The sequence below is a fragment of the Dunckerocampus dactyliophorus genome, chromosome 6, assembly GCF_027744805.1.
Source record: "Dunckerocampus dactyliophorus isolate RoL2022-P2 chromosome 6, RoL_Ddac_1.1, whole genome shotgun sequence".
Lineage (NCBI taxonomy): Eukaryota > Metazoa > Chordata > Actinopteri > Syngnathiformes > Syngnathidae > Dunckerocampus > Dunckerocampus dactyliophorus.
The window spans coordinates 8,259,735-8,276,048 of record NC_072824.1 but is presented as its reverse complement, the minus strand read 5'-3'; the positions used below and the strand labels follow the sequence as shown (position 1 = coordinate 8,276,048).

At 41.7% G+C, this 16,314-nt stretch overlaps 1 protein-coding gene across 6 annotated transcripts in view; it reads right to left on the bottom strand.

The window, feature by feature from the left end:
- Positions 1-16,314, bottom strand: part of znf827 (zinc finger protein 827) — a 102,806-nt gene that overhangs the window by 53,816 nt on the left and 32,676 nt on the right. For all 6 annotated transcript variants that reach the window (XR_008570643.1, XR_008570644.1, XM_054778589.1 and 3 more), the window contains exon 2: positions 1,223-2,482. Coding sequence is in view for 4 of the 6 variants with exons in the window: in XM_054778589.1 (XP_054634564.1) it covers positions 1,223-2,482 (1,260 nt within the window). In the remaining 2 variants the exon portion in view is untranslated. The remainder of the gene's footprint in view (positions 1-1,222; positions 2,483-16,314) is intronic.

Sequence of the window (16,314 nt, the reverse complement as noted above, 5' to 3'; positions counted from 1 at the left end):
GTTATTCGTCTTTCTAGCCTTTTGCAGTTGACCTGTCAGTAAGTAAATCCTTTTTTTTTTCTAGATCTAGTCGAGGAATCTTAGAATAAAAGTATGGGAGTTCATTCAAGGGCTAAATAAGCAGCTATTGCTGCTCGCAGTTTTTCTTATTTTGCAGTGTGCATTGAGCTGTCAGTGCCAAATACTGGCAGTCAAAAATCATTTTTTGTGTGTGTTTTATCACCGTTATCACAAGACAATATCACTGAATGTTATTATTGTTATTGTTTTGAATATGTCACCTTCTTGGCTTAGCTGTGATGTGAGTTTTCATGGCTGCATGTGTCTTAATCTAGTTCCTGGAACGTGTTCTGGTCGTAACATCACAAACAAAATGCGGTTGGTTCAGAAAAGTCACTGGAGGGCGTGTCCAAATCACCACTTAATTTCACTCCTCTTTCATAGGTGTTTATTTATCTATGACAGCAACATGACAAAAATGTTTTATTAAGTGAGAACTTCCATTTTGTGAATGAAAACTTTTTTGGGTGTCACAAGCACTTTAAGAAAGGGTTTGAAACAATGGAGGGAAGAAGGACAAAGAACAAACCCAAAAACGTGCCAAAACTGACACTTATTAATTTTTAAAGAAATGCGATAAAGGGAGTGATGTTTGAACCGCGATGTAGTGCGGGACGACTGTATAACAAGGCACACCCTGTGATATACGACGTGAAGGTTGCTGTCGTGTTTTATACCGTTTTAAAAGCAAAGTTTCTCCTCAGCTGTTATTTGGAGGGGTGTTCTTATATTCTTAGAACCCCTGCATGTTTGTTGTGCTGGCCGTAAGACACTTCTTACATACTGCAAAGACCTTATCCAGCTTTGTGTCATCCATCCACACTTTTGATTTTACTATGCAGGTGCATCTTAACGTTTAACAAGCGCCGTTGTTTGCGCTTTCTTCTTCTGTGACTTCTGCAGCGGAGGTTCCGGCAGAGGTAAAATGATGAATCAAGTCACTGAGGAGGACGGTGAAAGACGTTTATGGCGGCTATATTTAATAATAATTTGAAAGATCGATACACTGCGAGAGTGTTTGATAATCCATCATAAGGTGAAACATTGCAATATTTCGATATCACTATTTTGTCACACCCCTACTTTGAGGATATCTGTATTACATGTATGCTATGCTATGCTTACATTAAAGCACATCTACTGTGTAAGACTATTACATTACCTGCTTGACTGTTGGGCTTGCCTCTTCCTTTCGGCGTGGAGGGCAACAACAACTCCAGGCCCTGGGTGGGTGTTGACGGCGTGGTGGCCTTCTGATTCTTGTCCAGCAGGGGCTTTACGTCCTCTTGGAGGACTCCAGCAGCCGCCAGCGGAGACCCCTCCTTCTTCTCAGCCAGCATGTTTCCTGCCGCCCTGGCTGCCACCTCTTTGAGCAAGGCAGCGGAGGAGGTCATCGACACGAGTGAGAGAAATGAGCTTGCAGAGTTCTGGTGGTCGGTGGGTGCAGCGGACGTGGACGAGGCCTGGCTCCGCTCGCTGACTTTCTTGGAAAGCGCGGCTAATGTGGAGCTCGCCGACTGAGGGCTGAACGGAGAGTTGAAGGCATCAAAGCGCACTGTGTCGTCTCCTCGACCGCCTCCGCCCGCTGCTCCTCCAAGGGCTGGCACTGCAGACGAGGCGGAGGTGGAGGATGTTGTGGTGGTGGAGGAGGACACGCCGTTCTTGTCTTGAAGTACCGCGTTTGCCGCCGCTTTTAACTTCTGGATGGCTGAGTCGGGGGACAGGCTGGACCCGCAGGGCGTGGAGCAGCCTGTTGGCGGCCACTTATCTGCAACACCTGCCCATACAAAGCCACTGCCGTTGCTTGGGGTGACAGAGTTAAAGTGATCAAGGGGCTCTTGTTTAATGTTGGTGACTGAGGGCGCCAACGAGGCTGGTGAGGCCGAGCCGCTGTTGTTGTTGTTATTGGCCAGCTTCCGAGCAAGAGCACTTAACTGCTGAGCATGGTGGGAAGATGGAGACAAGGGCAAGGGTGAAGCTAGACCTACTGGAGGTGAGTCGCCCCCTGCACCACCCCTGGATGACCGACCCAGGAGGTCCCCCGTGTCCAGTTTCAGCGACCCGGCCTCCAGGAGGCGCCGTAGGTTGCTGCTTAGGGGTTTCCCCAGAGCACGAGACGCCGCCTCGCCGTACAGCGACGACACCACAGATGAGACCGTGTCCTGGGGGGAGAAGGCGCCCCCACCCAGTCCCAGAAGCTCCAAGGAGGCACGGTGGACGGGTGTGGGGCAGCCTGCTGAACTCTCGCCTCCACAGTCATCATGGTTGACTCCGTCGGGGGACGAACCTCTCTGCAGGAAGAGCTCGTCCTGGGTATCGCCGTAGGATGAAGACTCTGAGCGTGTGTCGGAAGCGTTCCCAAACCAGCCTTCCTCCTCCACGGCACTACAGTCAGGCCCTCCTTCGTCATTGCTGTCCAAATCTAGAGACAGAGAGAGATACATACATATTCACTTAAATGTCAAGTCAAGCAGGAGTTTCAAAGGACGACTATAGAGAAAATACACAGATGCGGAAAGACTCTAGGCAGACCTGACTGATCGGAAGGTGCATACCTTCCTGGAACATAGACACGATATGTGCTGCTGTTTTGGTGAGCAACCAGGTGAGCAGCAAAGTTGTGCTGAGCTCAGCAGTTACATCTTAAATGTTGGTTTATCAACTGAAACAAAGTGAACACCGCAATTGTCCACCATTGGCGGTAGTGTCAGAGCCATGACAGAGGTGGTATGCTCCCTATGTATAAGAGTGTGCTACAATGCTGTGATGTTTCATACCCAGCACTCACTCGCAACCTGTTGTGCTGAAAGCAATTGTCACCAATTGTGGTGTTGCTGTATGAAAGTTGCCACAATATTCACAGGGTTCTGTATAAAAGTCACAGGTGGGATAAATGCCGAATCTACTGTTACAGCTCCGATGTAGCAATTTTGCGGGATCTCTGTGTAGAAGAAGCTATTTGCAGCAGTCTGATTGCAAAGACCATTTGATGCTCACCATTACCATTTTTGTCCACTGTCAACATTCACAACACAATTACCACAATAAATCAAAAATACAAATGGTCCTCTTTCAGTGCAGTCCTCCAGAAAGCACTAAAATCACTTACAAAGCAAATTGGCATTACTTCTAGTATATAGCAGCTGCTCCTTCAGAGAAGATGTTTGAGTAATTTTGATTTCTCAGTACCCCCTCCCCCTTTTTTTTAATAACCATATTTTCCCACCCTTGGTCTCTGGGAGTTGAGTGAAAGCGTTGCCATGACAATGCGTCCTTCTGGGAGGCTAGACAGCAAAGATTAGGGTAATGGAGGTTATGGAACCTGATTAATATTCATAAGCCAGCAGATACCAACGGGGGAGCCAATAAGGATCGGGTTAAGGTCAGCAAGGGTCATTAATATACACTTCATGTATCAATATTCATAAGCAAAATATTACAGCTTGCCAGACAAGGGCGAACAAAGAAAAGTGAATATTCCTGATACATATTAACAAACCGCCACAAGAGTAAGTCAAGAGAGTGACGCCTGGGTGAAACCTAATGTCAAAACGGACTTTTCCTCCACTCTAGGTGACTCTTGCAAAGATCTGATTACAAGACAAAAACAACCGATGCTAGTAATGAAGGTGAAAGAATCCCTCCCCATCTTTACCTTTGCAGCCCTAACAGTGGCATGGTAGCTTTGCTTTGTGTTTACAGTCAGAGGCAAAACAGTTGCCAGGAAACCGAGGCCAGCAGCCAGTGGGGATCATTAGAGTTGACTCACATCTGGCCCACAACAGCTGACCATGGTCATCAAAAAGGTGACCACAATCACAAACCCACCGCGACCGCTAACCCCCCCCCAAACTTGATATGAAACAGGGTCTAAAGGACTAGACCACAATTCAACCTCCCATGCAGACTTCAGTGTTGCACTCGTAAAGACAAACAACAAATACAATGGAATGTTTTATATACTGACTTGAAAGTGTAAGGAATACCCGTTTAATGAAAAAAATACAGCCATGTATCTTAGTTTTCCTTCTACTGTGTTGATACACAATATTAATGGCTGCCTGATGTCCAAGTACTTGTTGAGAATTGTGGCCCCTTAATCCAATCCGATCCAATCCACTTTATTTATATAGCACATTTTATAAACACTGTTTCCAAAGTGCTGCACAGACTAGCAAAACCATAAATAATAAGTAAATAAAGGAATGTAAATGTAAATAATAAGTAAAAATTAGGACAATAAAAACTAAAAGATCAAATAGAAACAAAGAAACGTACTACAATAAAATATTTAAAACAAGAAATCGAAACAATAAAAGCCATGCCAGACAATGTGTAACACAATGTGTATTCTCCTCCATGCACACTGGAAACACACCAAAAGTGGTACAAACAATCATCATGTGTAGGATTTGATTTGTGCAATAACCCAATCGTGGAATCTCGCAGGAATTGACATAATGTGAATGAAATGCTGTTATCGTGAGGAGAAGGAACGTACGTGTGGGGAAGATCGTGGTGGCATCTCATCACAAACAATAAATTAAACATGTTGAAATGGCGACTTGAAACACCGGTGAAAGTTGGAGAACAAACTTGTCTTACTAAGTATGAATAGAAGCAAGCTGGGTTAGCTTAATTAGTGTGGATGTGTGTGTGCAACTCAGGCTGTATGAGTGTGTTTACACCGTGTTGTGTTTTACCACATGTGTAAGCCAGCGTTTTACGATGCCCGCTGACGTCATGAAAGTTCTGAGTAAAAATAAGATGAGAGGCACGTTTATCCTTGCGCCCAGCTCATCTGTTAACAGACATTCTCAACACACACAACAAACTTCCAGCCTTCAAAATAAGGGTGCTGTTTTCCACATCTTGTCTAGTTGTGTAAACAAAATAACTGTCATAAAAAAGCCAGCATATCTGGTGAGACTTCAGCTCAGCGAGCATCTCAAGCAGGAGTGTCAAACTATCACACTACTACTGACTGTAGATGTGCAAGAATGCAGGACAGCCTTCCCCCTTTTTTTATATAAAAATGCAACAAAGTGAAGTTATGCAGGTGAAGTTAGGTGAAGTTATGCAATTAAATATAGAATAAATACAGAAAAAAACAGCCTACAGCCTCTTTGAGTGAAGGTTAAAAAAAACCCATTGGTGTTCAAAAATTCAAAATTGAAAGTTTTTCTAGCAACCTTTATCTTTTTTTTATTATTCATTGTGGCATATATCCTCCTTTTTAATGTTGGGATGCCACCCATGTGTTATGTATGTTATGTACAGTAATCCCTCGTACATCGTGGATAATTGATTCCAGACCAAAATGTGCAAAGTGAATTTCCGCGAAGCAGAATTCCATATTTATAAATTGAAAAAATTTGTAGTTAGAGCATAGAAAAAATAGGGTGTTTAACATTATTAGAGCCCTACAGACATGAAATAACCTTTTTAAATATATATATATATAAGAAAATTACAAATATACATTCAGAAGATGTGATGTTATTCTCCACTGCTCACAGTAACATCACATTGATGAGACAATAGCCACTGCAGGAAGTACACTGTCAATGCTAATATGTGAGTGTATGTTATATCTTATTTATATCTAAGATGTTCCATTTGTTATTATGTCTACTATATGGGATAACTATAAGATAAGAGACAGGTGTAAAAGTGACTAAAAAAAGTGTTATTTCATGTCTAAAGGGATGGCGGGAGGTAAACAGGTTTTCTATGCTGCAACTACAAAATTATTCTATTTCTAAAGAAGGAATCCTACTGCGTGTAAATTCACTTATCACGGTGGAGTCTGGAACCAATTAACTGCGCTAAACGAGGGATTACTGTACATTGTGTACAAAGGCTATTTTGCAACCTGAGCAGGGTTGCTTGAACCAAAGAAAAGCCAGTGAGTGAAAGAGCCAGTGTGAGTCATGCAGGGCAGGGGCTTGACCCATTTCCATGTGACATGCGAAAAAAGTAAGCGAGAGCCACTAATGGCTCTAATGTGGTTAGTGGCAAATCACTAGATTGCTGACCCAAGGTCTTCTGCTTTGTGGGTGAACCTCGGTCTTGAACTTCGGGGTTAGGCGCAAGATGAATACCCTGTACCTTTCCTGCTATTGGAACAACATCATCAACGCTATGTGGTACTTTGTCTTATCACAGGTGAGCCACCATGTGGATCCAATGACATTTCAAAGGGCCAAGCAAAAGCTCTAAGTGGGGTGTGTAGTTTTGGAGACAGTGCTGATGTCCTATCTCAGGTCCAAATGAGATCTGTCAGACAGCAACATCATGCACTAGCATGCTGCTTTAAACATAAGGACTATTCACTTTTCTTCTTCTTTTGTATACAATAAAAATAAATATATGCCTCAACAAATAGCTTATAAAGTCATAAATAAAGTCATAAGATAATATCAACATGGTTACGCAAGTCAAAGATCCTCATTATGACAGGAGTGCTCTGCTGTTTTTAAGGACCTACCACAAAATGCTAGTCAAAGATCCACTATATGACAGGAGCAGAGCAAAGAGCCTCTATATCAGTAGTTCTCAAATGTGAATGCTTAAACCCTTGGGGGTACTTTAAGGCACTCCACTTTTTCATACAGTAGTGTGAAAAAGTGTTTGCCCCCTTCCTGATGTTTGTCACACTTAAATGCTTCAGATCATGAAACTAATTTAAATATTAGTCAATGACGACACAACTGAACACAAGTTTTTAAAGTTTTTAAATGAAAACTTTTTAAATGAAACTTTTTATTATTAAGGGAGAAAAAAATTCAAACCTACATGGCCCTGTGTGAAAAAGTGCCCCCCCAATCCAGTCTGGAAAAGATTATAAAGCCATTTCTGAAGCTCTGGGACTCCAGCAAACCACAGTGAGAGAAGTGGCCAGCCAACCAAAATGACCCCAAGAGCACAGCGACGACTCATCGAAGAGGTCACAAAAGACCTCACAACATCATCCAAAGAACTGCAGTCCTCACTTACCTCAGTTAAGGTCAGTGTTCATGACTACACCACAAGACAGACAATGGGCTAAAACGACCTGCATGGCAGAGTTCCAAGACAAAAACCACTGCTGAACAAAAATAACATTAAGGCTCGTATGAATTTTTCCAGGAAACATCTTGTTTATCCCCAAGACCTTTGGGAAGATCTGACAAGACAAAAGTTGAACGTTTTGTAAGGTGTGTGTCCCATCACATCTGGCGTAACGGCGCATTTCAGAAAAAGAACATCATAATAACAGTAAAGTGTGATGGTCTGGGGCTGTTTTGCTGTTTCAGGACGTGGAAGACTTGCTGTGATAAATGCAACCATGAATTCTGCTGTCTACCAAAAAATCCTGAAGGAGAATGTCCAGCCATCTGTTGGTGACCTCAAGCTGAAATGAACTTGGGTTCTGCAGCAGGAAAATGATCCAAAACACCCTAGCAAGTCCACCTCTGAATGGCAGCACTCCTCTATATAACAAGAGAGCTCTGGTGGTTTTATGAATCTGCTGCAATGATGTTAGGCCGGTCTAATGTCATTTATGGGCTGGATTAGCCCGCGGGCTGCCAGTTGACCACTTTTGGCTGAGGATGCGATCCCATGAAGAGCACAGATATACTGTAAGTGCTTTGCCTCCAGTACAGTGGCTAGCTCAGCAACAGTAACTGCAAACCCACCCCCTCCCTTCCTCCAGTGATGGAGCCAGGGTGCTACGGGCCGAGGCGGCAAGCGTCTGCTACTGAAAGGGGAAGCATTTAGCAGCGTAATGCATGTTGAGACAAACAGCTGCAGGGCGCGCAGCAGTCTGGACGCGTTATCACTCACACACGAGTGATTCAGTGGTGCGGTGGCCAGGAATGTTCTCTGTGGGTCACACAGACGTATAACTCCAGCACATTATAGACAAAGAGGGAGCCGTATGGAGTCAAAGTGCAAAACGAGGCTGCACAAATAGCGGGCCAATAAAAGTAGACTGTACAGTAGACTGCGGTGCCAGAGTGATGTTGGCTGTATTAACCTTTCACAAGTAAAGCAGCAGGGAGTCAAATCCTGTAAATACAGCAAAAACACGCAGCATTATCAACACTGTCCATTTGTGACCATTTGGCACTGTCATTTTTGATCGCTTGAGGTGAAGAAAGATGTGGGTAATGGAAAAAGCCAGGTAATTTAAATGTTTTATTTCCTTTAAAGAAATTTCTACAGTACAGTCGAACCTTTGTTAGCGTATGCCCTGGTTAGCTTGTTTTTTGGTTAACTTCAAAAACTTGTGCCACAATTTTGCCTCGGTTTGCGTGCATTCTCCGGTTAGAGTACAATATGGTGCGCGTTTTGTGTTATTAATATACTGCATGAGTCCATCTGTATTCTTAATATATATTTTATATTTTTATATAATATATATTTTTTAATCAGAAACCGTCATTCCTTGTTAGCAATCCATTAGCTAGCAAATAAAGTGGCAAACGTAACCAGAAGTTACGTCGCCTATCTATGACGTCATCAGCGGTTGACTGTCAAAAATGTTACATGTGCATGAAACAATTCTAAATGCATATAAATGAGGAATGAAAGGGATAAATGAACATTTAAGGTTACTTTTTACCTTCAGTGAAGACTACTGCTCTCAAAGACACTATGGGGCAGTGAGACAGTGCACGGACACGATCTTCCCATTTTGTCATGGGTTATTTCTTGACTTCAATAGTGTTTCTCACCTTCTTTATCACAATGCTGCCACTTGCAACTTTCTCTGGCTCCATTTTGTGTTACAGTATTGAGGTGAGAAACACTAATAAAGTCAAGAAACAGCTGTCAAAACATGAAGGTGGTGGTTGATCTTGCAGCAACGTTGTGTCGTCGGGCACAACACATCAAGAATCACATCTTCAATGAAGGTAAAAATCATCTTAAGTGTTAATTTATCCCTTTCATTCATCATGTATATATATTTATATGCATTTACAATTGTTTTCTGCATGTCAAACTATAACTGTAAAACTATAAAAATGTGTTTTGTGTTAACATTTTTGGCTTTTGGGAAGAGATTAATTGGATTTACATTATTACTTATGGCAAAAATTGGTTCGGTTAGCATCTGTTTCAGTTAGTCTGACCTGGAACAAATTAATGACGCTAACCACGGTTCCACTGTACTCGTACTTTGGGGGGAAAAAGCTGAATTAAACATTTACAGTACATTACAATAGTGAAAACAGAGTGATCGATAGCATTATAGTCCTTGTACTTCAAACGAGACTGTAACACATATCAAGATTCAAGATTCAAGATTCAAGAGATTCAAAGAGAGTTTTATTGTCATGTGCGTGGTAAAACAGCAGTTATACCATGCAATGAAAATCTTATTCTGTTCATTCTCCCAAGAAAAGAAGAAAAACACAAGAAAGAATAAGAACATAAGAAACATAAACACATATACATAAATACCAAGAATTTAAGCAACAACAACAGAAGAGACATTAATACAAGTAAATAACACAAATAAATAAATAAATAAAGTGCTATGAGTGTGTGTTGCGTGTGGCGTGTCTGAGTGCTTCATTGAGAAGCCTGATGGCCTGTGGGTAAAAGCTGTTTGCCAGCCTTGTGGTCCTGGACTTCAAACTCCTGTAGCGTCTGCCTGACGGTAGGAGTGTGAATAATGAGTGTTGTGGATGTGTGCTGTCCTTGATGAGGTTGTGTGTTCTGCGTAGGACTCTAGATTTATAAATGTCTTGCAGTGAGGGGAGGGCTGCCCCAACAATGTTCTGTGAGGTCTTGATCACCCGCTGGAGTGCCTTCCTATCACGTGTTGTACAGTTACCGTACCAAACAGTGATGGAGGCGGTAAGGACACTTTCGATAGTGCATCTGTAGAAGCAACTCAGGATTGTGGTTGACATGCCAAATTTCCTCAGTCTTCTCAGGAAGTACAGTCTCCTTTGGGACTTCTTCATAATTTGTTGGGTGTTGTGAGACCAGGTGAGGTCCTCGCTGATGTGTGTGCCAAGGAACTTGAAGGTTTTCACCCTCTCCACCTCAGTCTCATCAATAAACAGGGGTCTATGCGGCTCCTTTTCCCTTGTTCTTGGGTCAATGATCATCTCTTTAGTCTTATCTGTATTGAGAAGGAGATTGTTATCACGACACCAAGCTATGAGGTCCGCCACCTCTCTTCTGTATGATGTTTCAACACCACCAGTGATCAGGCCAATGACTGTAGTGTCATCCGCAAATTTAATGATGCTGGTGTTGTTCTGGGAGGCCACGCAATCGTAGGTGAAGAGCGTGTAGAGGAGTGGACTCAGCACACACCCCTGTGGGGTCCCAGTGCTCACAATTCTTGAGCTGGATGTGTGGTTGTGGACTCTGACTGACTGGGGTCTGCCCGTGAGAAAGTTAAACACCCAGTTACAGAGGGAGGGAGACAGGCCAAGTGTGAGGAGCTTATTTGTGAGTTTGTGGGGGCTGACTGTATTAAAAGCAGAGCTATAGTCTATAAATAGCATTCTGACGTATGTGTCCTGGCCCTGTAGGTGAGAAAGGGCTGTGTGGATGGCAGTGTTGACTGCATCATCTGTGGACCGGTTCTGGCGATATGCAAACTGTAGAGGGTCCACAGTTGCCGCCGGGATGCTCTTTTTGATGTGGGTCATGACTATTCTTTCAAAGCATCGCTATGTCTTGTGACTGTCATTACTGAAGAAATGAAGAGGTCAGTAAAAAGAAGGGAAAAACACAGACTGGACTAAAGGACTAGGTAGGTCGTCGGGAAGGGAGGGGGTCAGCAGCCACATGACTTGTGTAAGGCTGCTGCGTAACGTATTCCTGCTTTCTCCTCTCCCTCCCATACAGTACATACACAAAGGCATTCTGTCACTTAGCCAGGCATGAAAATTGGCCTCACTGACCTCAGGCCTGAACAGTGGAGAGAGGGTATGAGACGGGAAGGCAAAAGGGACAGATAGAAGGATGGGGAAGGGAGGGCTTGGAAAAGAAGAAGAGGCCATTAGTCGATTAAGGGCGTATGGGGATGTGGGGGTAGGTGGTGGGGGGTGGGGTGCATCAATAAAGTGGCCATGTCAAAAAGGAGAGTCTGTGAACTAATACTGCAACAAGGGAGTGGCTCCGACAGCAAAGCTAAACTACATCGTCAAATGTTTGCCACACATGTGAGTGGCAGCTAGATTGCGGTGAAGGTTCTTGTGGGTGGGTTAAGAAGGTTAGGGCAGGGGGGTGGCAACACAGGAAGGAAGGCAGCGAGTATGGATGTCATGAAGAAGGAGCTGTGGCAGTAATTAAGTGTCCGGCCGGGCCCTGGCAGGGGTTGCCACGGCTGCAGGCTATGCTAATGAGCACACCCCGGCGGTCAGGGCTGCCTTATTAGCGCTTGCTGGGCAATATGGTGGGAGAGACGCACTAACTGACGGGCCCCGAGTCTTGGCAAATGACTAACGGTCCTCCCGAGGAGGAAGGTAATTCCATTAATTGGGACAAGCTGGATCAGGATGGCTTCCCTTTTGCTTCGTCAAGAATCCTTCACTCGAGCTCCCTCGCACTCTTAATGTCACCATCTCCTGTCACCAGGAACCGCGAGGACTAGCACCGCATTCAAGACTGCTGAGAAATTGCCCACTTATGGCTTTTGAGGTTCCGCCTTAAACGTTCCAATTATACGTAAACAAAAAACATGGCTGATGACTGCAATAAGCTACTACTGTATTTGATTTGTTTGTAAATAGGTCATTTGACTGTGTACCGTCCAAAAAACAAAAAAAAATTTGATCATGTTTTGATTTATATTTTTTCCTTTTGCTTTGTCACCAATCCTTCACTCGAGCTCCCTCGCGTGCTTTTTAATGTCACCATCTCCTGTCCTGTAACCGGGAAGACTAATTGCATTCAAGACTGCTGGTAAATTTAGTACTATGAGACTAGTACAAAAGTACACAAACCTAAATTTAATTTGATGCCTGTTTTAGAGTAATACGAATACATGAGAAATTAATTGTTCAATAACATATTTATTTTTTGTTCAAAATAACACAATTAACAAAATAAAATACCTATTGAAATATGTTTGTGATAGAAATCCAGGGCAATCCAGTGATAGAGTCCAGGGCTATGACAGCACAGGTGTATCCAACTTGCAGCACTATTAAAGCTACTTTGACAAAAAGAAAGAAGAGGTGAGCTATTTGTGTTTTATGTGACTTCCAACATTTAAATTGTACTTTATTTACAAAGCACATCTCCACTCAGAGTGCTCATTTGTCATTAAATACAGGTGTCATGTTTGAATAGAACACTTATAAAAATACTAAGAGGTGAAGCAAATATTCTTTGGTGAACGACTCAACATCAGCTGGTGAGCTACTGCTAAGCTTACAAGCTACCTGTTGGAGACCCCTGTGATAGCATCACTACCTTAACCCTCAACTTAGACACACATCTAGTGTTTTCAAGACAGGCCATAGGTATTACAATGATAGCAAGAGAGCAAGATTGTTAAGTGACACTTTAAAAAGGTAAGTTTGCATAAATGTAGCTCACCCGTGGGACAAAAACGAGTTAGCTAGCTAAAATGTGTAAACAAAGATAACACAAAGTCGAATAAGATTGAAAAGTGAGCGATCACACACGCTGGCTTAGTCTGTGACGAGCTGTCGACAATTGACTACATATTTTACCGACTATTTTTCATTCTGATAATAACAAGGAACAAAGTGAACATCGACATCAAGACACGTATTTTTATCTGGTCACATATACAAGTACATACGCAAGTGCCAACAGGGTACACAGGCAGTTCCGGTGCATGTTTTCAAAATAAAGCGCAGTGAAACATTTTTATGATATTTTAAATTGTTTTCAAACTAATCGTGGTCAATATGTGTGTATATAATAAGAGATGCATGTACTTTATTCATCCCACAGAGGGGAAATTTACCTGTTACAGCAGCAAGCAAGCAAGACAAGTAAAGAGAACAGTAAAGTAAAGTAAAGTAAAGCATCGTGACTACACATGGTTCAAGTGGTGCAGGTAATAAGCTATATGTTTATCTATATTGCATATACAGTATATCTTTTCATACAATATAAAACTCATTTTTAAGGTTTGCCGGCTTTTATTTTGTAGTCACGGTGTGCCGCGATCAATTACATGTAGCGGAAACACTGAGCTTACAACTTTGAAACATTCCAGTTAAGTGTAACATAGAAACATGGCAAACATTGGCAAATGGCAAAAAGCATGATGAAAGGACACACCAGTAACAAGACACAAAAAACACCCTCTTTTTGATACTCTAAAGCAGGGCTGTCAAACGCATTTTCACTTAGGGCCACATCGACATAATGGCTGTCCTCAATGGGCCAGATGTAACTTATAAATAAAACTAAATGCAATCGAATATAATGTAAAATAAACGTAACAACTCCTTAATGTTAAATAACTCTAAATTTATGACTTATTCAAGTGACAAACATTACAGTTGCATAGAAAAAAATATCTTTTTATCTTATTTACTTGTTGCTCTGTTGTAACATAAATCATTTGAATTTGTCAGCTTATGAAACCCACACTACTCCATCAATCAAGGATCAAACTATCCAAGTGAATTAAGAAAAATAACATAAAACACAAGTGATGACATTAACTTTGTTCAAAACGTTTTTGTCAAAGTTAAAATGGGCTTAATTACTGTAGAATCAACAACTGTGAGCTGCTAACAACATGAATGACAGATGTAGCATTTTACAAAAAAAAGGCTGCACACAGTCTTGCATCCAACTGATGGTTTGACTACAATAATTTGTCTGCATACAAACATAATACCTGCAAATACTAAATAATTGCAACAGCAGCTACACATAAATAATATGTAATCAACTAAAAATTACAAAATAAAAGTTGACTCAGTTTCCAACTATATTGGTCAAGTTTTTAGGTTAGTAACGAACCTAAAAACTGATATTTTAAAAGTCTGTAATTGGTCGGGACACACCTGCTCACAGACCTTCAGCATGCACTGCTTCAAAAAACGCTCCCTCTGAAAAAGACTTGGAAGCGTGGGCAATTTCTTCAGCCACAATAAAGCTAGCTTCCACTGCCGCATTGTTTTTGGCTGTGGATTTCGTGACCACACTCTGCTGCAACCGCAGTTTGCCTTTTAATTCTTGGGCAATTTGTTGCTTTTCTTGAAGGCTAGCTTTGGCGTACTTAGCTCCGTGATTAGTGTCAAAATGCCGACGCAGATTGTACTCTTTAACAACAGACACGCTTCGTAACACAAAAGACATACTGGTCTTTCTCCTTGAAGCACAGACAAGCACCCCCTTCCCATCTTTCTTGAAACGGTCTTCCATCCGCATCAACTTTTCTCTCCCTGGACATTTTGGGATCATTATTTATTTGTCAATTCAACTCGTTGGCATTGATGTAGAGACACTGTTGTTTAGTGGCGGTGAGCCGTCACTTCGTATTGTAGTCGACAGGCATTGTGGGAAATGTAGTTTTCCCATATATATACACGCTTTTGACCTATTTAATTGCTCCCGCGGGCCACATAAAATGACATGGCGGCCACATTTCCATGATAAGTTATGGGGAAATTAAATGATGGAGTAGCGTCTCAGACTGTTTTGTGTTCAACCTTAGATTTTCCACTGTAATACAGTCATCCCTCATTTATTGCGGTTAACTGGTTTCAGACCTGACCGCCATAAGTGAATTTCCGCTAAGAAAGATTCAAGATTAATAAATAGAATAGTTCCTTAGTTAGATCATAGAAAACCTGTTTATGACTTTCTAAATACCTTTTTTTTTTAGTTATTACAGTCCTTTAGGCATGAAATAACACCCCTTCAGTCACCGTTATACTCCTATTATTCTTTGTTTACATTGCACAACTCTTATGCTAGGAGTTCAGTGCAGGGACACAAGAAACGGCCACAGCTTTAAGCATAGCAAGCTAGAGAGCTAAGTAGCTAGCCTCCATTTTATTTATTCTAAACTTAAGAAAGGGATTGAAATGGAGTGAGGAAGAAGGACAGACTAAGAAGCCAGAAACTTACCACTTCCACACGGAATAGGAGGATTCTTTTCACTCTATCATGTCAGATATGCCATGGCTGGCTTCATGCAGTGTTAAGGTAATGTAATGCAAGTTAATGTATCATCAGTGTAACATTACTGATGCCTAGTGACCAGAATACTACGCATGACTTGTCTTACAGTATTTTTGACTATTAATAGGTCATAGTCAACCACAAAATAGTGGCAATTTATTGCTTTTTGAAAAACCAAGATCAAGTAAGGGAGCGATGTTTGAATCATGGCGTAGCGAGGGACGACTGTATGTCTAAAGGGTGTGTCTGTGCGTGCCACCACTGTTGTGGGACAGCTGGTTATGTTGAAGTCAGTAAAGTTGGGCTCCGTACATTTGCCTAGAGTAGGAACTTCCACTTTAACGTCCAAGCTGGACGTCTGAAAGGTTCCATTTTTTCCCAAAGATGAGCAGATTGCACAAAGGCGGACAAAACAAATCCAGGTAGAGTGTGAAAACTACCTGTGCCATCATCAATCTGCTATGAGCCAATGCTTGTACTATGCAATGTTATGATAGTATTTTTACACCAATAATCCTTCAATTGAATGGCCATTAGCTAAACCTTGTTGATGCCATGTGACACCGACCATCAACAACATTGTTGTCAAGTGCAATCATCAGTCAGCAACATTGACTGTGGATTGTTCGACGACCATTCAGCTCCTCCATTAGCAGACCTACAAAGTGCATCTTTTAGCTGTCATCTGAGGTGAGATACCTTCAGTGAGAATCAGGCAGCAGGCCTGTATATATACACACACTACTATACATACACACATACATACAGTGTGTGTATATATACATATATACATATATATATACATATATATATATATATATATACACATATATATATATATATATATATACATATATATACATATATAATATACATATATATATATATATATATATACATACATACACACACACACACACACACACACACACACACACACACACACACATATACATATATATATATATATACAGACCCTTTCCAAAAAATTAGAATGTCATGGAAAAGTTGTTTAATTTCCATAATTCCATTCAAAAAGTTAAACTTTCATAGATTATAGATTCAGGGCCCACAATTTAAACGATTCCAAGTGTTTATTTGTTTATTTTTACATAATTT